Raw genomic sequence first — 27,665 nt, 5'->3', positions numbered from 1 at the left:
GATGATTTTCCATCCCTTCACAGATTTGTGCCTCAGATTTACATACTTTCGTAGTGCTTGGGAGTGGAGTGTGCATTGACACAAGCAGAATCCAACACCTTTCTGTGTGCTCTGCTCTAAAAGGCAACGTAGGAAATGCTCTATCCTTTTTACACATCAATCACAAAGGCAATAAATCTTCCCTCAGATCCCAGAATTTCTTCTCCTTCATACTCAAATGAGGTTTTATTCAGCAACAGAGGAGCTGGAATAACAAGATCCTTACAAGACTTTAGACACTCTCCATACAGGGGAGAAAAGGAGCACCAGATAAGCAGAGAGCTCCTGGCAGATGGGAGCAAAGATGGAGGTAGGCATGGGGAAGTCACTGGAGGGAGCTGGGGACTGGGAAGGCAAAAATATTCCACAGTACCAGTGGTCAGGTAAAGAGGGATCTCCAGGCTGTGCTGGAGAAAGGAGTGAAAGGATCCAGAAGAAAAAGTCAGGAGAAAGGATGTCCACGCGGCAGGGAGGGGATGCCCCAATTTTGCTGTGACATTGGACTTCTGCATCCTTTGGCAACAAAAGCAGCAGTCCCCTTGAGACACATCCCCCCAACAGGCTTTGCCATACATAAAATCTTCAGTATGAGTGTTCAATGAGTGTTAAACTTCATTCTTCCTCTCCCTCCATCAAAATCCCTGCCTCCAAGCACAAAGCCCATTTATTTTACTCTGATATGCTGAACTTAACAGGCAAGCAAGATACAAGGCAGAGGTGATGGTTATTACACACACACATGACCCCCAGAATACAAATGTGGGGAAAGATCACAGAAAGCTAGGATCACATCCTTTTACATCTTTATTTGCCAGTTAAGATCCTTTTATTCCATCAATGCAATTATGCAGAACAGCAGGAAACCATGTTTTAAGCAGCACATACCAGTTGGCTGAGAATAAACTAACTACATTCCCCAAGCAATGTAAAAGTAACAATGCACATCATCTTCCAAAAGAAGAAACAAACAGATATTGCAGCCGAGAGGCACAGCAGGCAGCTTCCGTACAAAGTAGTTTGGCTGTTTAAAATGCTAGAACCAGTCCTTGCCCATTTCTCCAACCCCACCCCCAAAAGTCCTAGTATAATTTAACCACTTTTTTTTTTTGCTATCTACATAATATATAAAATATAAACTCTGTTTACTTATAACACTTACTTTTCTTGATAAATAGCTCTTTAAAATATCTACTGTACATATGTCCATGCGTTGACATTATATATATATAGCATTTATATATATGTATGTATGTCTGAAAAACAATAAATATATACTTAATATTGACACAGCAACAAACTGAACATTTTCTCATTTTCAAAATCAAATAATAAAAGCAAACCAGTGGGAGAGAAACAGTGAGTGTTGCTCGTGAAGCACAGCACAGCAGGGAGCTTTGACTCCTGCCCTGGCAGGGCACTCAGAATGCCCCGTACTCGAGCAGTTGTGGTGTCCACCTGTCCTGTAATGGACCTGTGTTAAAAGTCACTTCAAGTTGTAGTTAGCCACCCTGTATGTCAAGTGTAACACAGACTGAGCAGCAGCTCAGTGGGTAACAAGGGAGGCTCGTCTTCCAGGTTTGCAATGGAATGAGAAACATAGAGGGCAGGGAAGTGAGTCCAATGGCTGATATAAAAAAAAGGAAAACAAATAATGGACAGCACGTGGCTGGAAGGTCATAAATAACCAAGGTAAACAAGTCAATAGAGTTAAGTGCTTTTAAAGATGATGGCTGGCATTGCTGCAAAAAGTGTCTTGATTATCTGTTGCCAACTCCATGGATTGAAACAGTTTTCCCACTGCCACAAGAAGACACAAATGAAACCCAGAAGGCCAAATTCAGATGCTAAAAATGGGGTCACTGTAAGACACTGTGAGGGTGCAGGTTCAGAGCTAAACCTGTGCAAGGGCAGCTGAATTCACTTAACGTCCTTAAACCAAATGGATGAGATTTTTAAAGTGTGGATAAAAAAAAAAAAAAAAAAAGAAACCTCCCCCACACCTAGCCCCAAACAGTTACACATGCCAAAACATAAGACAGATTTTTAAAACCTTTCATTTCAAAACAGCATTCTTTAAAAATGGAACTTAATCCCAAAATAAAAAAATGTAAATAAATACCCTTATACAAACATGTATTCAGTTTTGGATTGACCATAGCCATTCTGTTTATTAATTTTACTCAAAATGCTGAATAAAAGCTATTTCAGTCTGACCTGTGCTGCTACCCTTCTTTCCCCAACCCCAAGGCCTCGACCTGGCAGCTTCAGAAAAAACATTACTTGTTTGGACTGTGGCTTCATACACTCATTTAGTCATGAGGTTTTGACATCAGTTCATGAATGCAGCATTATGTGTAGTCCCATTTACTTAAAATTTTCTTCTTTTCATGAGCAAATGGAAGTGGGCAGTTAAGGGGAAATTATTTTTATTGGACAAACTTCACCCAGCAGCTCAAGAAGGGGGAAATTTTAAAGCAGATAAGACTGCCAAATATTATTCAGTTACACTTCATCTCTAAAATTTAGAAACTTTGCTCCCCACAAGTAACAACTTCAGCAACAACAAAAAGAAACTGCTGTCCTGAATAATCCTGCCATTTCACAACTAGCCCCCAGATCCTAAGAGATCACTGCAGAGGTCAAAAGTCCAGTGTTGAGTTTCATACATACTAAGGGTACATCACTGGGCCACTGGAACACCAAACCAGTGTGAAGTATCTGCACAAAGCCAGAACTCTGGCTTGTAAATACAGAACTTAGCAGTGAATAGACTTTGTAAAGAGTGACATTTTATGCCGAAGGAGAAAAATAAAAGTTAAATACAAAAGTTCCCAGCAACAAGAAATTCTGGCATCACTAATTTCTGAACCTCTGCAAAAACAACATCAAGATACTATGTTTACCTTTACCCATTAAATATGCCTTTTCTTGCTAGATCAGTGAGTAATTTTAAATTGTTTGGGTCTGTTCCACATTTGTATGGACACAAAAATAAACAAGAAATTGGATTGTCCTTGTGCTGTGACCACATGCAGCAGAAAAGCCTCCTTTTTTTTGAATGGCTGAACTTCCAGGACAGCTGTTCACTTGTACAGTCACTTTTTTGAAAGTTATGGAAAAGAAGAGAACACCTTGTACTAAGTGGATAGTGCCTATGATTGCCTGATGCTGGCTGGGCAGGGATTTCTTGTGCTTCCAGCCAAAGCAAAGGATGAGCTCCAGAGCAGCCCATGCTGAGCTGAAACTCATCGAGGCATGGCCTGATTGTCTGCCATGTTGGCTGCATGGGTAAGCTCCCATCATCTCTACTCAGTATTTTCTAACTACACAGCTGAAGTACTACAGATTTAACACATGCATGGTACTAGATACAGGAAACCCCAAGCTCCTGCAGAGTTCTTATGCTTCCAAGTAGACTTCACTGAGATCAGGACTGAGGATGTGCATATCCAGCAGGAGTATGGGACAGATCCTGCTTCCCCAAGGGCAGGGTCCTTTCTTGGGCTCCCACACACAGAGGTGGAGCAAGGATGCTGCTGTCACCCTCAGGAAATGCAGCCCTCACCCTCCACACCACCAGCATATCCCCCCTGCAGGGCAGGCACACAGGTACCAGCCTGCAGACACCTTCCTGCTGCTCCCTGCTGCAGTCACCACCCTCCCTTTGGACACATTTCAGGAGTTCAGTCGTGCCTTGCTGTCACACAGCGCAGGGTTGCCCTACCCCTGGTGTGAACCCCAATGCAATTCCCATGGGAAATAAGACACCCTCTCCCAGCTGACTGTCCCAGCACTGGAACAGAGCCGTACAGAGCAGCAAAGCTCACCCTTTGGCTCTTTTTGTCTTTGGCAACAGACCATAACGATCGGTACCCTATGTGCACAGGCTGATTGCAAAGGAAAGAGCCTCTCCAACAGCAGCCCTGGGAAAGAGGAAAGAAACTTCTTACCTAGTGTATGAACAAGATCATCATTTGGGACCACAGCAAATTCCAGCAATAGCTGCAGTTTGGCTCTTAGGCCTGCACCAATTTAGCAGCATTCATCTCAAACCTTGTGGCACAGCATTAAAAGTGCAATTCCAAATACATGTTTCCAGGAATGTTACCACTTCCAAGTTCAATCCAGTACATCTCTGCTATCTGCCGCCCAAACTCCTAAACCCAATTTAACTCCAGAGGTTACTCAGGGCAAATTCAATACAGGTACTTTCACCTGTACCAAAGGAGCAGAGGGCTGGATGCTGCCAAGAAAAGTCCCAAAGAAAATACTTGTCAGAATAACAATACACATTCAATAAATAAAGCTATTATTTCCTCCTCCAAGCCAGGTGGAAGTTTAGTATGTTTACACTTGACACTGCAGCACCTTCCCCTCCTAGAGAATGGAAAAACTGCTGTACAATTCTGAAGATATGCAGCTCCTGCTGCCAATCCCAATTAGGTAACATAAATGTAGCATCTCTGTTGCCATTAGAAGAAGAGGTCCCAACCTGTCCTTGCTCTCTCTGGGCCAGCAGGAGCTGTACAAGACTCGACCCATTCACAAGTCAGCACAAACAGCAGCATCAGATGCCTGTGTAACCAAAGCACTGGATTTTCTTTCTGCTGCATCAGTAGGTCTGCACAGAGGATGGATGATGCTTGTCACCTAAGCCTTTGGATCTGGGGCAGAAAGTTTGAGCTTAGTAGTACTATCCCTACTCACTGTGTCTCACCTGTTCACTGAAGGGGCAAGGAAAAGGATTCCAACTGGCATAACAAAAAAGAAGAAGAAAACACAGAGAGGAAACACAGCCAACATTTGTGAACCAAAACGAAGTACAAAGACATGAACAGCAACTCCAGCACAATCACCAAACCACTGAGAAGCAAGATTCACAAACATTTTTGGTCCATGTTTGGTTCCACTTTTTTGGATGATGTTTAACTAGACATGGTTAATTATCCACCAGGCTTGCATTCATGACTTGAACTAGCCACTCTTTCCAGTATATGGGTTTTGCTTCACTGTGTGAAAACTCTCTTGATCCCCTTGGGGTAATTCTATTTTTTCAGGGGACAGACAGGTGATTTCTTGATCAAATCCTCTCTTCTGTGTTACTTACTTTTCAGGGTAGGAACTGGATAGCATGGTGTATACCATGACAGTTGCAATGGGAAATTCCTGTTGGCACAGATACTACCTCTGGAATTATCTGAGAAACCCATTTTAAAGAAAAACAACCAAACTTGTCAAGGGCTGCTTCCAAGAAGGAATGATGAAGCCTTGCCCGAGGTTTTAGCAGAAACAGCCCCAGAGAGAGTTGCTAGAACTGGAAGAACAACATGGATAGAAACAATTCTCCCCGAGGGTGCAGTTTTGCAGTATTACATTATTCCTTCATCAGTCACACTATTACACTTTGGGGACTATTTAACAGAAGGTCACACATATGCTCTTGAAATATTAAGCAGATATGAATAATTTTGGGGTGGGATTCAAGTTTCCTAACTTCAGCCACATCAAAATTTAGAAGCCAAAATTTTCTGCAAAGGAGGACAGGCATTTCCAATGGGCACCTCTTTCTATATTAATTCTAGGGTGAACTGAGTCAGCCTTTGGAGAGCACTCTGTATTGACTGCTGTGTTCTTGCTGATCAGAACAAGACATCTGACTCTGAGCTGACTGAAGCCAAATAAGATGAACGACACTATGGATGTCCTCCTGTTCAAATATTTTCTCTTTAGATTTACTGCTCATCTCAATGTTCTCCTATTTCCCCTAGTCAAAATTAACAAAAAAAAAAAAAAACCCTGAAAAGGTTTTCCTCAAGTTTAATATGATTTAGTGCTATATGCTTGTGTTCTACTTTTTTATTCTCTAAAGATCTAGCGCTGTAAACACATCAGCACTGGAGCAGCTTTACACAGAAAAACAGTATCCCTGTTTACTGGGATAAATCATGTGCCTTTCACGTTATTCTTTCAAGAAGATATTCCCAAAAGAATAATTATTTCAAGAATGCTATCTAAAATATTAAAAAGAAGAACAGGACAAACATAGCAAAAGAGTTTGTCCACCCCTGCACTGGTGACAGGGAACGATTAATACAGTACCAGTAGCTAGCCACTTTAAGGAGGAGAGGAGGCTGGGGGTCCTATGTCATTTTTTTTCCTTGTAAATAGACAGGAAATTTTCTCATTCCTTTTGTTTTTCACTCACACTCACCACTTGGTGGAGGTGAGAACTTCTGAGTTGAGGGATGTGAAATTACTTGTTGGTGTGCATCTCTCAAGTGTGAGTTCACAGTGGTTTGAAAAAACACCACTCATTTAAACATCGTATGGTTTTGGGTTATATTCCTACTGTTTCCCTCCTAAAACCAAAATGCATGATGATTCACTCAAAAGTCAGTCCCAAACACAGGAAATTTTGTGCAAATCTTTGTAAGACTAGCCTGAGTTCGGCTGTAGAACAAACCCCATTATCGTTACTGTGTCATGCCACCTGCCATCCATGAAGGTTTTCCACCACCCATTTTAATCAGCAAACCCATAACACTGACACTTACCAGGAGCTCACAGAAGACCCTCCCTCCCCAAATAGCCAGGCATATGCACTGTGGTTGAGGACTGCTTTGTTTTAAAAGCCACACATTTTCCTATTTAATTGTGCTTTAAAAAAACAAAACAAAACAAAACAAAATGCCAACACCAAACAAAACAAAAAACAACTACTAAACCAACACAGAGAAGCTCCTAACAGGCTGTATGAGAAGTGAGCTGCCAAGATTTTCTGAATCCTGCAACACTTTCACATCAAGTCCTGTTATTCTGTGTGTTGGCTGGAGGTGTAGTAATACAGCATGGTGGTGTCAGCTGTCATGGTAGGAACCATTCATGTCAGACACTACAGAAAATTTAACGACATGACAGTACCTTCACAGCCCTCTGGTAGGTAAGGAAAATCTAAAAGGATCTTCCCAACCTTTCACAGTAAACACAATTGGATAATCTAGAGCACCTGCAAGCAGGGGATGAGTCCATGATGTATCTTTGCAATCAGCCAGCTAATACTGTTATTAAAACAGTTACGTTTATCAGCTCTTAAGTCTCCTGTCCGTTTTGGGCATCTCAAAGGACCATATCAGTTTGGCATTTAGCTGCCAACAGATTTAATTGATTCAGACACTGTGTTTCCTTCTCCCTTATCCTCAGCTCTTTCTAAGACACCCAAGACACCCAAGATGGGCTGAATAACCATCTCCTTCAAGAGCTGTCTGGTTCCTATTCTTTCCTAGGAGCTCAGAGGAGCTAGCAGTACAGAGACATCCTGCTCTTCCGCATGGCTTCGCTGATCAAGTACGCCGGGCTCAGTTCTGGCTCCTCAGTCATAATCGAAATGTTCTGCCACTCCCCCAGCTGGTTTGACTTTTTAATGGTGTCCACCACACACAGGGCGTACAGACAGTCATCAAAAGTGGCAGCCATCGTAAGGGGCCTCCCGTCCCAGGTCCTCCTGTCGTCCTGGTCCTCAAAGGCCTGCCGGACAGCCTGCACCATCTTAATGGTGCCCCGCAGGTAGGGGGATGGGATGTCACTGAAGGCTTTCTCCGGAAGCAAGGAGTTGCTGACTGGCGTGGAGTCCTTCAGCAGGAGCTCCCGCTGAGGAGAGCTGTTGCTCTGTCCGTAGAGATCAGTGCCTATGACAGTGAGCCGTCCTGCCGAGCCCACCACGATGATGTCCTGTTTGAACTCCCCCGGGATGTTGAAGTTGAGCGTCACTGTGCAGCACACGCCCCCTTCCAGGACCATCTGAAACGTGCAGAAGTCATCGCTGGTGATCTGCCGGATGCCCTTGATGTGGTCCGTCTGCTTCACAAAGGTCTTGAGCAGCCCGTGCACCTTCACGGCCTTCTGGCTGGTGAGGAAGGTCAGCAGGTCGATGATGTAGGTGCCCACCGAGTGCAAGCCCCCGCCTCCCATCAGGTCATCACAGCTCCAGTTGTACTTCTTGCCCAGCAGGCTCCCACTGTGGACCTGCACCTCGCACACCAGCAGCTCCCCCACGTAACCCTCCTGGATCAGCTGCTTCATCTTCACGAAAGCAGGCAGGAAGCGCAGAACGTTCCCCATGATGCTCATGAGCTTTGGGTAATAATGAGCCGCAGTCATCATCCTGAAGGCATCCAGGGGAGTCGCCGTTCGGTCACAGATGACATTTTTCCCAATGCCTGAAAAACAGTGGGAAAAAAAAATCATCAACAAAATTTTATCAATGGAGTAAGCTGAAAGCCTCAAGGCTATTCTTAAAGACCAAGCCAAGGAGAAAAACCCTTAAAAGAATAACACCATATTGAAATGTTTTCAAGGCACAGAGACCCACTCTGGCATGCTTCCAAGATACATGTAAGAATTTCTTAAGCACCACAGTGAAACTGTATTCCTTTTTATTTTCAAAATGCACTCCTGTCTAAAAAGAGCTCAAAGGTGAGGGCCTGAATCGAAAAAAGTAAGGTTCCTTCTGGGAGCAGGTATGAAACCAATCACCCACCTCAGCCATCTCACAGACATCTCTTCTGTGACAACCTGTCCATGCAGGGGCTTCTGTGAGCTGAATCTGAGGTTCAGATTCAAATCCCTGAAGGGTATGAATGACACAAGTGCTTGTATTCAGTAACTTAACACAGGTACTCTGAAAAGCCTGGCTTTGTCTTGTCAGTACTCTTGTCTCTCCCTCTTTCCTGCTCAGACTGTTTTTTAAGAGGCTCTGAGGAGAGGAGGAGAAGTACTGGATTTGCTGCTTAATTTAAAATGAAGAAACTGCTTCTCACTTATAAAATGCCACACTATTCTGACAATGGCACTCAAGTGTTTTTGAAGCAGTTCTGCTGAAATGTCAGCAGCACATCCATGGTGCCAAGGGAGAGTCACGATTGCTCTAAAACAGGTCAAATGTAGTTGTGACAATCTGTTCCCTGGTGGAATTGTCCATATGGCACACTGCTTACTGAAGCTTGCATGACAGTCTCCTTGTATCTGGTCATCAAGGTGTGCAACTGAATGCAGTGCAGGCTAAATAATGGGCTTATTGCTGATTTCTCCTCCTCAAATGCTTTCCTTCTGTACCCACACACATATAGTGACAGAATCTCCAGTTTCCTTCTTAGTTGCATACAGACCTTTTTTTATGCTTAATGATCAGTATTAGGTGAGCTATGGAACACTTTGGATATAAGCTATGACACTAAATATGATCTTGGCCTGGAAAGCCTTGGGCTACAGCTGGGCCTGGCACTTAAAAGAGCTGAATTTGGGTCCTTGCTGATAGAGTCCAGATGAATAAATCTGGTTACTTGCTTAATCACATTGTATTTTATTATTCATTCCTGTTCCCTTCAGGTAGGTAAAAAAAATTCTCTTGGAAGAGCTGTTCCAAGTATAAAATTTTACATGTTTTGGAGCTGTTTGGATGAAGTCATATAAATACAGACAGATGGCAGGGATCTATCTGAGCCCACTTACATGAATATTTAACAGCCTGACTGGAAGAAGAAGGGGGTCACAGTCCAAACATTCAATAACCAGCTTATACACACTGCCTATTCCCAGTCTTTGTTTGCTGCTATTTGAGTAGCTGAAACTGGAGGGAGGGAGGGCTGTCATCGTTGAAGTGGCAGTCACATCCAGTGAACAGACAAGAAGGGAAAGATCTTTCTTCAACTCACTCCTATTTACCTTCTCCTTAATCAGATAAGTAGAGACATACTCATCTTCCTCCTAAATTAGGCAAGAATCTTCTCTTCTTACTTTTCTCTCTCATCTTTACACATGGTTATTGATGACTGAGTTGACATTTTCAGCCTAATAGCACTTCTTTTCCTGCCCCTCAATAATATTTTGCTGCATCTATTTGATACTGGAGAAATTCTGCATTCATCCACCTGCCCTATATTCCTCTAACTGGTTGCTCCAGCTATGCCACTTGATACAGATCACTAATGTAATAGTCCTTGAGTTACACGGACTCTTTGTAGAGAGATTTCAATCTGGCAAATTAGTTATCAAAATAAGGGAAATCTCAGACAAAATATCCCTAGAGTCAAACCTTCCTGAAATAGCAATTTTCCCCCCAAAGAACCAATATACACTACTTCATTATCTGACCTGCTCACCACTGATCCACAAAAGCATCACGTTCTGCTCCAGTTCAGCTTGAATCATTCTGCCTCACAGACGCCTGCCACATTTTATCTGAGGTCTGTCCAGGCACTGTGTCTAAAGATATGCAGCTCTACACATGTGCTTGCTAGGAAAAGGATCTGTGTTCATGAGGAATTGCAGCCTAGGGACAATCTTTTTGTTACATGTTCCGTGCCATGCATGGTGGGGATCAGTCCTTCACCATGTGGGGCAAGGAATCCTTGGGATTGTCAACATCTGAGTATGAAATTATTATTATTAATATGAAAGAGAAGCCTATGGGTTTTTATATTCCATACATTCAAGAAAAATTGCCATTGGGATCACTGCAACTGAGGCACATGTGCAGAGGAAAGGGAAGAGCCCTAAATATTTATATGGGGACAGGGAGAAGTCGAAGTCTTAAAATTATTCCTTCCACCATTTCAACCTTTTTGGAAAGGTTGAAACCTTCTAATTTCAGCAAATCCAAAATGCAAATGTTCTGTGCATACGCTGATAATACGTGCTGTGCTCTCATCCCTGTCAGGGATTTAAACAGATTTTTGCTTGATGCCCAGAAAGCTTTTAGATGCTATTAAAGCTTGTGCAGCTCTTTCAGCATGACACTGCTCCTCAGCACTTGAGTCTGTGTGCACTACAGATCTTTGTCTCCTCCGCAGCTGCAAATCTGCAAGCAGCCACATTAGCTTCCTGGAAGCAGGGAGAGAACATGAAAGGTTTGCTTAATTCAATTTAGAGGAATACTCTGGCGTGTTTATGCAACCAGAATGATAAAAAGGTGGATCAAAACACCATTTTTCTGCTCTCTTCCCTCTGCTCCCTACTCAAAAGGAGAAGGAAGAAAAGGCACCTTCCCTTTGAGCCATTCTCTATAGCAGCATCGGGCAGAGCAGAGAGCAGTGTGCAAAGAAAATCTCCCTTCCCAACACTAAGTCTCATGGAATGGCATGCTCTGACTGCAGGTGCTGCAGGGGCTTCTCTGGGAACTGGCCCCCGTCTCCTCTAGTCTGGGGCTGTGGTCTAATCCTCTCCACTTTTGGACAAGACTCTAAGAAAGGATGAATTGTTACTGTTTGTCATTCTACTAGCATGTTTTGCTGTTTCACACGTCTTTGAAAATCGCACCACAACAGACAGCAAAACCTTAATTAATTACACAAAGGCAGGGAAGTGCAGTCAGCTTGTTTCAGCAAGAAAGCGAAATATATTTGTCCATGCTGAAAAGCAAGACAGTTGCATAAATCTCATCCTATGAAAGAATATATACCCCTTCCACCTGCATCAAGAAATCAAGTATACAGTGCTACAGTTCTCAACCAGGCAACTTCTGAGCATTGGTTTCTTGACTTCTCAGGTAAAATGAAGAAGACAAATATTTTAAATACATGTCAATCTTTCTGAGGGCTCCACACAGGCTTCACCCTGGCTTCCCTGCTTGGCTGTGCTCTAGAGAGAGAGACAGGTGCCAGCCAGGCTGACACGGCATGGGATTCCTCTGACCTGGCACAGCACTGGGGAAGGCTCACTCCTGGCCAGCCCAAGTCCAAAGCTGAAGGTGGGGAACACATCTCCTAGCAAGGCTCATAAAGTGCATCCTCCAAGCCAAACTTTAACAACTTTGGGACCAGTCTGCATTTTTTTAAGAAGAACATTATTGAAGAACACTGATCTTCTCTGAAGAAGCAGATGTCTAACCAACTTTCTAGAAGCAGCTGAGAAAATAGAAAAAAATTGTCTGGGCTGTCATTGGTGCTACCATTCAAGTGAAGATCTCTCTAGCACTTTATGCTATGATTTGACTTTATGGAAGTCAATGATCTAACGGCTTGTCACCCACCTAACAGTATTTAATTCCGTCAGGAAGCCATGTGATTTCTTTGCAATCCTCAGTCTTCATTTTAAAAAAGGGAAGTCCTTATGAATTGGAGATAAGCCCAGAAGTGAGTGGCGAGTAGATATAGTCCAAGGTAGTAGTATTTACATTTTTTTCCATGTAAGTGCAGGGAAAGAGTGAGGAGCTGCAGTAAGAATTTAACTACTGACTCTGTAGTTCCTGGAATCTCTTCGTTTTACAGACGATTCAAGCCTCTTGACTACCAGCAGCCTAAGCTTCTTTGTCCCTCTATCATCTCGGTGCTGCACAGCCTAAAAACAAACAGAATTCCTGGGCTCAAGCATAGGGAAGGTAGAACACCTGTAACCAGCACAGGCATCATCAATTCGGAAACCTGCAACATCAGCCTTTTTTCCCCATCTGCTCTGATTGTTTCAAATACGGAAACATTTTCACATTAAAAAACCTCCAACTAATTAAAAAAACAAGTGTCCATACTGAACTGAAGTAAGACTAGTCTTCTATCTGCTCCACATAAAACGTGAGGCCCCAATACAATATTTTCTCCTCCTCCTATTCACAAGAAAATAAAAAAGGGCTCTATTTGGAGTCTGGGCATATAATCAAATCCTTCACTAGCACCAGAATGATTCATTAGTTAGTAATTGCTACCTATTACTCTTTGATAGGATGGGGGAGTGAGAGAGAGAGAAATGAAAAATAAGGTTTTGGTGAACTGAGCGAAGTTGGTCAGCAGAAAAATTCATTTCTAAAAGCAAAGAGGAACTGTCAACATTCAAAGGACAGTCTGAGGGTTTCAGAAAATACTGGAGTGGTAAAAGAGCATGCTTATCAGGTTGTTCAAATGGATGACTCAAAATTACTAAATTATAGTACCTTTTTCAAACATTTTTAAAAAAAGAAATTAATACAAAACTATACTCCAAATGGTAACAATCCCCATTATCATTAATAAACATACAATAAATAAATAGGGGCAAGTTTTTGTTTCTCAGATTTTCACCATTGCAGCTGCTCTTGCTGCCTTTGGATCCTATGCACAATTAGAGGAAGACCTTTTCCTGGGAATTTATCGAAAACCATGGTCAAAATAAAAGGCCTAAGTCAAAAGACACTACTTCTCATTTAAATAATTGACACCCAGCAGTTTGTTCTTCTGCACATATGTACACACATTTGTCATCTCTGGTGCTGTGCACAGAAATCATCTTAGAAACTATGTAAAGCACCTGGACCCAGCCTGTGATTCCCTACAGCTAAACTTATCTTTGATACAAACTGTGTATCAGTACAGAGAACTATGTATTTTACACAACAATGACCTGAAAAATCCTCACAGTTATTTGAACCATTCCCTTCTATCCCTTTCTTTGGAATTTGCAAAAAATACCACATTTGGAGACCTATTTTTTCCAGGACCTGTAAAAAACTTTCGTAGTTTCTTATCAACTTATTCCAATATTTAAACAGTCTGAAGAAAATCAGAGGCTAGTAATGAAGTTCTCACTTCTTTCCAAGTTCATTACTCCCTAAAAAACTCAGAATATTTAAGAGATCTGAGCTCTTAACCATACTAAATCATTGACTACAGAGGAGATGCAGACCTAAAAGATGACATTACCTTTTCTGTTTCAGAAGTGTCTTCATGATAACCACACAGTCATAGTTCCTTTTGTATGAAGCTGGAGCCGACAATTTTGGTACTATTTGATATTTCTAGCACATCTGAGAGACACATAACACTGAGAACACCTCTTTGGAAATTGTATGCAGATACAGAATTCAAAACCAGAAGCTCATGCAGCCACTCATTTTAAGTTTTGATAGCTGGTGTGGCTCAGATATACAGCAATGATATAGTCACTTTAGCCTGCTACATTCACAGCGAGCCATAAACCTCTGGCACTGTAAATCACAATTCTCTGATCTGCTCTTCAATCACTGCAATATTATTTGGTGAATAGTACCCTCTCTTTATTACAGCCTTGCAAAGATGTCCTTCCTCCCTTAGCTTCCAGATGGGCATCTCTACAAAAAGTGCTGCCTCCATTTGGCTCTCTTGAAACAAAACTGCTGTAAGGAACAGGAGAGATACTGTGCTCATTAATACAAAGCTCATCTGCATGTTGGAACAGTGGAAAGGGACTGACAACACGGGCATCAGGAAAATCCAGGTGAAGTCTATAGTCCTTCTTTCCTTCTGGGGCTCCCTAGGGAATGCAAGGCGCCCACTGGAGTCACTCCAGATGAGCAAGCATCAGCAGAAATCCAGCAGAGAAATGCAGGAAGGTGGCTAAGTAAACTAAGAAAGGAAAAGGAGAGGGAACTGGAAGTAAAAACACTCCCAAGGTGGAAAGAAAGGCACTGCAACGGACTGGTGCAAAAAACCAGAGGTGCTCAGCAACATCCCCACTGTTTGGAGGCTCATCCTGAAAGGATCACCTTCAGTCCAATTTAAGTCCTGCTATCATATTTTCTGCAAAATAAAAAAACAATGGAGGAGAAAGAAATTTCAGAGAAAATTAGCACCCCTCTCTACCCAGAGACTGGACAGGAGGGAGGAACAATTAAGAAAAAGTATCAGTGTTAAAATATTATGTGTATGAATTAAGCTGTTGCCCAACATTAGCCCAGAAAATGTAATACTGGGACAGGCTATTCCATGGGACTGATACTATTTTCTGATGCATTACATGTGGACATGTGTGAATCACATACTGCACACTGCCTAAAAGCTTTTGAATCCCTCAGAAAATAACAGATACGCAGGAAGAGAGAAAAACCTGATAAAAGGCTGCTCCATACTGGGAAATGAGGAATGATGTCTGGGCCATCTCAAAAAAACAATCACTCAGGTGATTTGAAAACCTTTTCACATGGGAGGAGGGTTTTTATTAATATCTAGATGTGTCTCTGCTCTTATGAGATGCTGCTGCCATCGATCTTGTGATACAGTAATGATTGCAGTAACAACAAAAACAATAGTTACGTTTATTATACTTGGTGCATTGATCTGCCATTGAGTTCTTGAGTGGCATGAAAAATACATTTATTTCAATCAGTACATCTGCCAGGGAAAATTGATGGCATGACAATGTTTCTTCGAAGAAACCTTATTTAAGAAAACTTTTGACAAGGAAATAAATCTGGATGATGAATGCCTAACAAGACTTTAGTCACAGCTCTAACGTTGGCCAAGACAATCTTTGTTAATCACAGATACGCTTAGCTGTTGTAAGAAATCAAGTTACTGCAGCGTAGTGAGTCACACCTCATGATCTGATTCATATTAACAGGCCATGTGTGTATTCCTAGTCCGCTGTAAGTGTGAAGGAAAATAACAGGGACTGAAGGAACACGTTTTCCTCTGCGACTGAAACAGACAGTGAATGCACACAGGCAGCAATACCCTGTCCTGCTGATGAGCAACAGCTCATTTGGCCACAGTAAATCAGTGGCTTATAGAGATTTTACAAACCCTACACCTCTTCCTCTGCATCAAAATATTATGAAGTTAAAGAACACATGCACTGTAAAATTTTACAGTCAACTGGGACGGATTGCACTTCACAAATATTAGATGAGAAATATCTCTACAGTAAAAACTCGCATATTTGAACTGTACACCCCTAAAGCCAGGGCCTCAGTTTGCTTATTACTCTGGTACACTACAGTACGATTTAGTTTTTAGGCTGGTTTATCCTCACTGATGTAACTTATTTTTCACACAACTCCTTTGAAAACAAAACTTAAACACTGAAATACACTCTGGGGAAAAAGCTGTTTGTGAGTGTCTCTGCCTTGGCTGCCCTGTAATCACAGGCTAAACCAAGCTTCACTCAAGGAACTGCATGCACGATGAGATGAAAACCTGCAAAGGCATCTTGCTGGTGGTGACATGAGAGCATCATCTCCGGCGACAGTTTAGGTGTCACTCAGCTGAGGAGACACACACAGCTCACGTGTGCAGTGCCAGAACTACAATCAGGCTCAGAGGGTTACCATAAGCTGGGAGCTTACAGTGACTGCAGTGGGGCTAGTGGCCTGTAAACCCCTACAAACAAATGGAAAAACAAGGAACTGCTTTGTCTTGAAAAAAAAAATTAAAAAATAAAAAAGCTATGCTGGGTTTTTTGTAGGTAGCTCCTGAGATGTGGTGTCTAGGCTGGGAAAATACACCTGCTGACTCCACGAAGATTATAATGATGCCTGCAGGTAAGGAAGTGCCACCTAAGCAGAATCAGGACAGCTCATCAGAATGAGAGAAGACTGTAATTATGGTATCAATTTTCATTATGCACTAATACCACATTAATTTTATTTGCATGGAGGTAGTCATTAGGGTTATGGACTGGGGCCATGTCTGTGCATATATTACAGTAGATACAAATGTTGCTGTAGCAGTGTTCTAGGCATTTGAAACAGATGCATTCCTTTCGTGCTTGACACTGGACTCACGTTTGCTTCATAGGAAAGTTTCAGGTAGTCCTGCAAGGAACAGGGATTTGGACTCAATGCTCCTTATCGGTCCCTTTCAACTTGAGTTATTCTAAAAGTCCACGATATGAGCCTTTTCTGTGAAGACCGTATGTGCTGACTTGAAGGTAACTTTCCTAATAAGTCCTTATAAATTTCTGAGTGTTTATTCTGTTAGTTTGGCGAGCTGGGGCCTTTGATTTGGCACTATAAAGTTTCTGCATCACTCAATCCATGGGCAATGTGCTTAAGAGCAAGCAAAGCAAGCAAGACATGTGTTCCTGTGTATGCCAGCACACTTTGCAAGGCAAAGCAAAATTCTCTAACCCTTTCCTAACATGGGCTAGAGCTTGATTCCTTGTTTATAGCCCACCTGGCATGTCATTCTCATCTCTTCTATACAAGCACTTCTGCAAATAACAACACTGGAGACTGAAATAAATGAAGCACTTAGCAATTTTTTAACTACTTAAAAACCTCTAACTGCTGGGAAATCTAGAGAAGGTGCAAATACACCCTGACAAACCAGCTACTTGTGCACACTCCAGGGAAATGCTTCAGGGGTCTCAGCTTGAGATTATCTGTTCAGGCATCTGAAACATGCTCAGACTTACATTCCCTGAGTCCTACTTGGATGCTTTCCATGCTCTCATACGTGCTTGGGAAAAAGTATATGGGACAAACCATGCTGGCTTTCCCAAATTTCAGTTTGACTTTTTAATCTTCAAATCCCCGTCAAAACAGCATGATCACATCCCTGCTGAGTAGTTCCCCATATAAGAAAAAAAAATCAAAAGACCTGTACTAAGTGTTCAGATAGGCTGAGAAAAAAAACCCCAAACATTCTACGTGGACCTTACTCAAGCAAACACTCATTGATTTCTAGGGGATTTAAATTTTTTTAGTGAAAATCTCTGTGTTAGGTCATTTACTTCTTCCAACTGCTCTCATTTCCTTTATTCAACTTCTAGAGCAAAAGGCATGCCATTAGCCCAGTATATTACAATACCTTTCTTTTCCTCAGAAAAAGAAGTCATAGAGCAATCAGAATCTATGATCAATCTCTATTCTCCTGAGGCATTGTTACCTGTATTTAAATATGTTTCTTTTTGTGTTAGCTGACAACAACTAAATGCCCAGCTGTTGTAAAGGCTTTGGGAGGATTAGGAAATCAAGCAGTTCAATTTTCTTTCAGCTCGCTTTTCCATCACTGAATTGTTTACGCTTACTGAGTCAGAGAAATTTATGACTGTTAATCAGAGTTAATTTTCTTTATATTTCTCTTGCCTACCCTATCTACCCCATTAAAACTAGCAAGTTGTAATCTGGTACTAAATAAAAAACTGACAAAAGATAAACATCAGACTATTGCTGGTGAGTAATTAATGCATTCATTTGTACAGGATTGATGAAGCTTTATAAACATTGAAAAATTACATCTTGCCAGCCAAGTGACAGGGAGAGTGACAAAAAAAACCTCACTGGTCCTACAAGTAGCAGGGTCAGATCCCTATCTGCACCTCCCATGGCATCACTATGTAGAACAGCACCAGTACTCCCCCTGCACTTTATACTTCAGGATTTTCTTCGGTAAACATCCAGCCATACAATCTGTTTGCAGGAGAAGCACTGAAGTTTCCAGTATGATCCCTTCTATGTGATGATTGTATGAATCATCAGCTTCACTACCCACTTAGCCCAGACCCAAATGTTTTTCCTAATCTTATTTCTCTGCAGTATTTTCAGCTGGGGTATTTCTACTTCTTTTCCTGTCCAGTGAAGTCTGAAGGATTGCTGTACTGAAGAAAATGTGTCACCCCTGCAGTGCTGGATGAATGGAGCATGCATTTGACCTAATTTCCTGATATGAGTAGTTAAAATAAATTCTAAGATCATTCCTCATGTTCCCAAATACTGTACTGACTACAGAGACCAAAGCACCCAGCTACAGGTTGGGATGCACTAATGTAACTGGACTCATTTGAAGACTGCATCCACAAACAGAATTTTGACTTCAGTACAGAAGCACAGAGACACGTGCCAAGGGGCAGGAGAGTCCCTCTCACACACACAAACACAAGTACACAGCAGGTGGAGGTGAGCAGTGCCATTCCTTTCATTCAGCAGTGAGTGCACGAACACCCTGTGTGTCCCTGTGTGCACCTGTGCATACACCCTCACACCGCAGGTCACATTTTCTCTTTCACATACGCAGCTGCAAAAGCTGGAAACATCAATTTATAATCACTAGGCAAGCCCTATGAGAGCCCATAAGGCTGTGCCTGGCAGTGGAACTGGATTTTCCAGCATGTAAGGCAGGGACGGACAAACACTAAATTGCACAATGCACCTTGGAGAGAATGTTCTGTCAGTGGTTTCCTACTCATTGTGTCAGCAGGTCCCCTCTCTGTTCACTGAGGGGCAGCAGAGCTGGAAAGGCTGCAGCAGACAGGAAAAGTTGTGCCACAAAGGGGGTCAGGATGAAACCAAGCAGTTGGTCCAACCTGCCAAGCTCACCTAGAGGATCAAGGCTGCCTTTCCCATCTGTTCCTTTCTGGTGTGTCCCTTTGTAGAGGCTGAAAGCCTCTCAGCAAGACTCTGCCTCTGTCCCCTGCAGGGAACGCCCTTAGGCACTCCCTCTTCTTAGTGGTTACTGAAAAGTTGCTCGACATGCCTCCCTGTTCTGTGTAAATCAATTGTACCCTGCTGGCCCTACCCCCTTTGTAGCTGCCATGAGCCCTCAGATGCCAGGTTTAATGCTCTACCCCGCCTCCTGGCTTTCCTGTATCCTCAGACTTTTTTCCTGCTCCCTCAGACCCCTTGAGCCACTTCGTTCCTCGACCCCTTCAAGGAAAGAAGAATAAAGCATCGCCCTTGGATCACCACACGCGGTCCCGTCTCTTCCTCCTGTGCCGGCCGAAGCAGAGAGCTCCTAAAAGAGCTGAAATCACTCTCTGCCCGGGAGCGAGCACGGAGGACATGCCTGTTCCTAGAGGATGTCCTCCCCAGGACGCTTCTTCAGAAGGTCACGGCACTCCACCACGGCCCCAGGTACCACCATGACACTCTTTCACCAGAGCCTGGGAGACTACAAAACCATATACACAGCAGTGAAGCTGCAGGACAGTATTCTTCCACCTGCCTAGCTCATCAGAGTTTGCCTAAGCCTATTTCTGGGTGAGCCCACGGCATGGATTCTTCATGGCTTCTCATTTCCTCTTCACAGTCTAAGTCCTCTGCTCAGACCAGAGATGGTTTCTATGTCTTGCCAACAACATCAAGGATCGGGACCACACAACACACAGGCTAAGAAAATAAGTTAGCTTGGCCCACGTAAGAAAAACCAAGCTAGCTAAATCAAAATCCTAATCAAAATCAAATCCCTTTGTTGGGATCCTTTCAAGCCGAAACATTCTTATAGATGACCCCCACTTTTCCAAGTCAGTGTTGAGTAGCGCAGTTCTACCCTACCCATAAGCAAGCTGGGTTCCTTCAGCCCAGCCCCACTCCTATTTTGAAATTAGTGAAACAGAGTTTTCCAGGGAGTTGGCATCAGGCCTTAGCAAACTTGAAGCCAAATTTACTTCGGCTGTAATCCCATGAATTAAAGCAGTCACAGTGGCCATTGGTCAGGCTCTTTGAGCAACGTGCTCAATAGAACAGTGAAAAGATGACAAGCAAATGGGGGTTTAAACTAACTGTACTTTTGTTAACTTCTCAACCAACAGTATTTTATGATTCTCAGGTTCTTAGAGAAACTTCTAAATAATTTATTAAGTGCTCCCCTCGAGGCAGTTATCTTTAGAATTGGTGTAGTTTCTCGGGTAGTATTTTACATTCCTGTCAGTGAGCACTAAGTGCCGCTAAAGAGGAGCCATAAACCCATTCTGAAAAGCAGCAGCAAGAATGAATCAAATGAATCAGCAATTCTGACTATGTGAGACGCTGACATCACGCTTCCCTGGCTCCAACCCTAGGTCCATAAGAACGATGGAGGTCTGATTAATTACTCCCCAGACTGCAGAGCTTACACAAGAGCCAAGGACTCAGCAGCAGCCCAACCAGCTGACTCAGAGAGCAGTAACTCATCGGGTGCAATCTGCCTGGATGCCAGATTGTCCTGTCTGCAGTCAATCTGCAAACTAATTCTCCCAAAAGGGTTTTTGGAAAATGCCATTCACACTCACACTGGCTAAGTGTGCACCAGACAAGACAGCACAGTAGCAGCTGAAGTCATATTTTATTATGCTTTTCTACATGCTCTGAAGGACACTGCGAACCTTTCCCCACCACTGAAAAACTGCTGGAAAACAGATCAACACTGAAACATTTCCCCATTATGTTCATTAGGATGGATATAGTTAATTGTGGCAGCTCAATCTGCTGTGTTCTTCATCAGCCTCAATGCTTGATTTTGTTGCATTTACATAGTAATCTCAGAGACCCTCTTGTGCCAGGTGTTCCACAAACATACAATGGAAAATGAGTCCCTATTCACAGCAGGCTTTGTTTTACCATCTGCATCCTGGATACCTGGGCTGGAAAGACAGGTCAACATGGGTAGTTCCTCTCACTGTGCCCACCTGCTGCTGTGGCAGAAGTGCAGCCCAGGCTGCCGTACCTTATGTTGTTCTGAGCTCACTGCAAAGCTATGTTCGGCCCTCATCCCTTTGAAGCCCCAGGAGAACCTGGAGTAATATTCCAGGGGTAGAAGCTTCAAGGGTAGAGCTCTCCTGCACTTGACCTGTGCCACAGTGGGCGAAAGAAATGAAAGAAATTTTTTATCCACCTACACTGTTGCAGGTACATATCTGATTCAATGAAGAATAAAACACCTGTAAAGTAGGTCAGCAATTCTTAGACAGCACTTGCACTTGTATTTCCTTTCAGAAGCTGCATAACACACTGATCTCCAAGGAAAAGGAGGACACAAAGGACAAGGCATTTTCAAGGGAATAAGAACTGTTTTATTTCCAAACAACAGTATGCAGCCAGAATCTCAAAGCTCTTCAACTGCTCCATTTTTCAGTCAGAGACTTGGCTCAGATTCCTATGCAAAACAACCCCAGAAAGCTTATTTTTCAACCCAATAACACTGTTTTCCCCCCAATATATGCTATTTTCTACCTGTAGCCCCTGCAAGAGAAGAATGAGCAAGAACTTGTGAGGAGAAATCTCAGAGTGGGCACACACAGTTTTCAATTTAAGTTCTATTGAGATGCCAACTCTGATCTCACAGAGCACCTCTTCACTCAAACATGGCAACCCAGGAGGTGCTGGGCTGGGATGCTAGAAAGAAGCTTAGACTAATTAATTGCATTTCTTTTTCTGACTGCAGTGTTTTCCTGCCCTGCTGGATACTCAGAGGCCAGCACTGGTTCCTCTGATTAACAGTACCTCATCATGATTTCAAAGGAAAAGCTGCAGGCTAAAGAAAACTGGATTTTTGTTAGCAAGGATTTGCTCTTAGCAAATAATTATAATTGCCAGTGTTAAAAGGAGATAGTGAATTAACTACAGCAGACATGAAAAATAAATTTGGAAAAAAGCTTTCAATAATTACAGTGCATATGTCAAATGGAAATTATGCCAATTTGCATATATCTGCAGTCACATTGTACAATATCTCAAGTGGCTTCATGGTAACAAGCTTATATATTTAAAATCATTTAATATAGCCCAGGGTTTTAATAGCCCAAAATACACTTCAATAAGTACAGACCGAAAGTTAGCCTGGAATTCTCTGGGTTTTTATGCCCCATCTACACAGAGATCATTATTATTTCAAGACAATTCATTAAGAAATATACCATCCCCACTCCCAAGTACACACGTTTTTCCTGATTAAAAGTATGTTATAGTTTTTTTGGTTCATTTCAATAGGTCATCTTTATTCCAGTATAACCAGCCACAGGGAAAGCCACACTACTACAACTCTACATATAAAATATCATGTCCCATACCTTACACCAGGGCTAATCTCCAGGCAGCACAGAGTGTTCCTTGGGAGTTCTGCATTATTTCTCATGTGCTTCAGTCTGGATGAAGTTTCCAGTCAGAAACCTGAACATGAGTGTGTGTGGATGGATGTGGACAAGAGCTTTGCTCTGGACTCCAGCCTAGGATCACACACTCATGGGCCACCAGAGAGAATCCTCCTGGACAGCCATAGAAGGGTGCCACATGAGTCTGGTGTGGCAAGGGGTTGATTCCAAATCCATTTGCCTGTTTTTGCTTAGGAATGGGGAAAATTTATTAAAACCACCCTCTTATTTTCCCTTTCACTTATGACCCCAGTCCATTTAAACTTGAAGTGGGAATCCCTGCATGCCAAAAAAAACCCCACTCCCTAGGACATTTGGGAGATGAGCTTTTAGACCCTTCAGTGACATTACCTACTTCAAATAAACTATGAGTTTGTACCTGCACCCATCACAGAAAACACTGGGAGTCTGATTATCCCTTTGGAGGAACAAGGATAACTAACAGGTTATTGAAAGCTGCCACCGGTCATTTACAATTCACTCACAGATCTCAAAGCACTTGACAAAGCCAAGCAGGTATTATCCTCACACTGCACAGACAGAGGAAAAAGAAGTCAAGAAGTTTGATGATTTCTCCTGGTACAGATATTGCTCAAGTGGCAAAAGCAGTCTTACCTAATCTCTTCCTCACTAGTAATCTTTCTGCATCTGCAAAACCTACACCATCCTTTGAGCTTTTCCATCAAATTTTGCCATGAATTACTGCTTTCTTAAAAAAAAAAAAAACAAACACCATATCTTTGCTTTGAAGATTGTTGGAATATCTCAACTTTAGCTGAATGTGAAAAGACCAAACCTCAGCTGTAGGGGTGTTGGTTGGACTGCCTAAGGGCAGAGATTTTTTGTGTAGCAAAACTGCCAGCCTCTTGTTTTTCTGCTTTCATACACTTGACAATGGGTGTCTCACAGGAAGGGGGAAATACTAACTTTAGGCTAGATTCATCCTTGGCTATTTTCCAACAGGTAGAGAAAAATGAGGAGGGTGCTGAGACAAAAGCACTCCCTAAAACCATGGCAGGAACACCACCTGGCTGTGGTTATATCCATCAGTGGCAATAGGCCCACATGGAAAGATGCTACTCAGTCATACAAGCCCTGCAGAGAGCCAAGCTAAGCGTTAATATTTACCACACCTAACTAGAAATGAACAGAGTGCCAAACCTGGGAAAGGATAATTTCTCTACTGCCTGCAGAGACTCACCCCCATGACTCAGTGCAGCAAGAGTGGGATGCCAAAACAACTATTTGTGATTTCTCGGGAGGTAAGCCTGGTCCGGCTGCAGCACCACAGGGCACTCGGTGGCTCAGGGGAACTGCTGCAGTAATGTGTTCCTCCTCCAAGCCCGAACTGATCTCAGTAATGGCTACCTGCATGTTGTTAGGCCTGATAAAAATGTGGTGGCCTAGGTGAAATGAGAGGCTCACTCTGCCTGCCAGTCATGAAGCATCGCTGTCATCAGAACCATCCTTGGCAAGACCACTGACTCCCCTTGGGGCCCTTCCAGCATGATGGCCAGGGCAAAAGCAGAGCCCAGCAGCCACCCTCCAACTCCAGGTACATGCTAGATGCTCACATCACCATACCCTGCAGCAGAGGCTGTCCTCATCATGAGTATTTTAGTTTCCCAGGTTTATTCAGCCTGTAAGCAAACATTTTACAAGTAGCAGCATGTGCTGAAGAGGTGTTCCTATTGCAGTAGTAAGCACATCCTACCAAACACTGCATTGTCCCACACTCCTATGTGTTTCTGTCAAGGACATTACAACAGCTGGATTTGCCCCTGAGGCAGAAGGCAAGGAAAGTGCCCAAACAAGTCAAAGTTAGTTTCCCATGGCATGGACGCCTCAGCTGTTTTACTGAACACATCCTTACCTTCCAAGGGCACGTCAGCACAAGATGAACACAGAATGTATGTACCCCTTCCCTCCCTTTCTTTGACGAAGTATCTGCACATAGGCCTCCTGTTTTCTTAAGGATGATTTAGGAATGTATGGGCAAGGTCAGACAGACCTTGTGGTCTCTCTGTAGCTGGATGAATCTTTGACACAGGGAAGTACAGCTGATGTACCTTGGCAGAGCATTGCTACCTTGGAAGAGACATGACTTACTGGATCTGAGAGCGTCCTGCTGCCCGGCTTGGGGAGTGCTACAGCAGAGGCTATAGCAAGCTGCTCACATCTCCAGAAACTCCAGAGTACCAGGAGACAACAGATTGCTCAGTCTTTAAAGATTTCTTGTACATGATGCAAAAATCCTGCATGAATTCTGTAAGCTGCCTGCATATTTAGATCCCTTAAGTGAGGTTTTTGTTCACTGCAAATTTGTTTAGCTTCAAAAACGCTTTTTCTAAACTGTGCAGCTTGTATTTGTCCTTGAGGCCTGACAGGACATAAAATATGGCAACACTCTGGAACAGCCTCTCTGCTTGCAAGTTCTGTTTTTCACTACAGCAGCACATTTGACAGAGGAGTTTTCCAGTTGTGTAGGATGTCATCACAGCTATACAAATTGCTTTACCTTGGACAAGCCTTAACAATACTGTTATGCTGTAGGTGTGGCTTTCCTTTAAAAAAGCTATTTTTAATGCCACAATATTCAAGGGTGAACAAAGCACACGCCTGTGCTGATGCCAGGGTTTTCACAATACAGCAGGTTTCAGTTGGCTCAGTGACACCAGAAAGGAACTGGGCTTCACAGAAATTTGGATGGTTCTCTTGTGAGTCACATCCAGTTGGGTTATCCTTTGGAAAAATTTTGTGTTTTTTGTTTGCAACCAAACTGGCCCTCCTAAGTCTACAGAGAGTATTTTGTTCTCCGACTGTATGGTTCATAGCTTCTGTTGTTGTCAATTTTGGTTTGGCTCGTCTAAAATTGTCCTTTCCACAGAGAGAATTGACAAAACACAGAAATCTGGTCACCTGTTCACAATATTGTGCTGAGGGGAAGCGATGTCATATCCCAGCTCATCTCTTGCTCTTCTGCTTCTATGTCAGAAAAGACTGTAGCGCCTCCCTTCATTTCCAGAAACATTCCAACATTCCCAGCGTGCGTGTTCACTGTGCTACCGAAAAATTTTCACTGCCATGAAAATAACCCTTCAAGGCACTGCAAGCAGTGAACACATTCAGACGAAGTATCGGGCTACAACACGCCTTTATTAATCCACATTTGGTCCTTAGTTGAGTCAGTTGCCCAGAAAATCTGAGGGTAGCCAATGAAACATCAATTTCAGAGAAGAGAAAAAGGCAAGAAAGAAGTTGACTTTCTGATTTCTAGCATTATTGCACAAAGCTAGGAAGAAAGGTGGTAATACTATACAAGATATAAATAGTGAAGAAAGGATTGACTAGAGAAAAGTAGAAGTTTAATAATACCTGTAACCTAAACAGGATTTTTTTTTTCTCCCATAAAGCCTTGGATTTTTCACTAATCACTGAAAAAAGCTAAAAGGATGCAAGCAAGACGTGTAATTTACAGCAAGTATCCACCACAGGCTCAGCTTTCCAGCACATCCTTTTGCAGTGACAAGAGCACAGCAACACACCTCCAGCTCTCATATGGAAGCAATTATTAGTGTGAAAACATCCCTTCCTCAGAGGAAGCAAATGAACCTTATGCACACTGTGATTAATGACTACTCCCATGCAGATATGTAAACAGCCAAATTGCTGCTACCTTAGCCTGGCAAAATTTTAAAGTTATGTGATTTTTTAAATTCACTTGTTTGTGCTGTCCTGCCAAGCCTGGGGTTTTTGGAGGGGATCCCATCTAGAGGACAGAGGGTGGCTGCAGAAACTAAGACCACAGAGCTCCACTGTCCAATTCTTCTCTCTAACTATATGAAAACACAATATCTTTCAGCTTTCTTTTCTAATTGCTAGACAGACTGGTTTATTCCCTCCAGCTAAAACAGTAGATCAGAATGTTCAGTGAATGTTCAAGAAAATGTTGGTGGTTTCTGCCCAGAAAAAAAAAAATTATTGACTGTGGTTACAGAAAAGGTCTCTGCAAGGACTGTGCCCTGCCCATCTCCAGCCAGCTTTATACAGAGATGCTCTTGTGCACAGATGAAGGTACTGCTATCCTTGCTCTCCAGAAGTACAACAGGACAAGCTTTTCTGATCAGGTATCTAATAGGTGTGAATCCAGCATGCCCCACTACTCCTAGGAGGATGTCAAAACTCCAGAGTGCAGAGTATGCCTTTGATTGTCCAAGGGGGCAGCTGCAGGTACTTCCACTGCACACTGCAAGCACTTTTCATCTCAGACCTCTCCCCCTCTGCCAAGAAAGCCCTGTTCACTCAGATGTGGAAGCATGCAGTGGGACATAACAGCTGGTGACACTGGTTAGAGTCTGAACTCCACTGTCTCCTGAGCCAAAACAGCAAAGGCAGCAAACCAACCTCCAACTCTTTTGTGAAGGGCCTACACAGGACACAAATTCACCTCCATCTGCTGTTAACTGGCTGGAGAAGACCTCACCATAGAGCAGCAAGAGGAGCACGGGGTCCACCTGAATCACAAAAGTGTGATCACATTAGTAAGGCAGGACCAGGCAGCCTGGCTTGGCTTTGCTGCAGGAATGCTTCCACACACGCTGATGATGCCGGGGTCTGAGTGCCAGGTATCTGTGTCAACCCCAGAACACCAACACAGCCAGTCTGCAAGTGCAGGAGCCCTTGATGCTGTCTAGGAAAGGAAGAAGAATGCCATATCTAATTAAAACTGAAATGACTTTGACTGCCTCCCTGAAAAACCAGAGACGACTTCCCACTGGCTGAGTTCGGCTAAGGCTTCTCAGCCATTAATCTGTAGTCCCTTCAGGGGAGTGGACCTGCACTGGAAGCAGTTCTTCTTTCCCCCAGAGGAATTATGTCATTAAGTCCTGTCTGTCGTGCTGGGCTTTGTCTCCCTATAAAATATTTCAATAGGATCAGGCAGTTTCAGCAAAGGGAGCTGGGCAGCCCCTCTCTCCTCCGTGGCTATTCATTTTGCACTGCAACTCATCTGACATTTCCACAGAAGCTCACAAAGGAAGATCATCCCTACATAACACACTCAA

The 27,665-nt window shown here is 43.0% G+C and overlaps 1 protein-coding gene across 1 annotated transcript in view; it reads right to left on the bottom strand.

Moving 5' to 3' along the window:
- Positions 1-825: 825 nt before the first annotated feature.
- Positions 826-27,665, bottom strand: part of GFOD1 (Gfo/Idh/MocA-like oxidoreductase domain containing 1) — a 71,000-nt gene continuing 44,160 nt past the window's right edge. The window contains exon 2 of the mRNA XM_014878525.2: positions 826-8,255. Coding sequence (XP_014734011.1) covers positions 7,336-8,255 — 920 coding nt within the window. The 3' untranslated portion in view covers positions 826-7,335. The remainder of the gene's footprint in view (positions 8,256-27,665) is intronic.

The sequence above is a fragment of the Sturnus vulgaris genome, chromosome 1, assembly GCF_052056855.1.
Source record: "Sturnus vulgaris isolate bStuVul1 chromosome 1, bStuVul1.hap1, whole genome shotgun sequence".
Lineage (NCBI taxonomy): Eukaryota > Metazoa > Chordata > Aves > Passeriformes > Sturnidae > Sturnus > Sturnus vulgaris.
The sequence above is the reverse complement of the archived record's forward strand: the minus strand, read 5'-3'. Positions and strand labels throughout refer to the sequence as shown.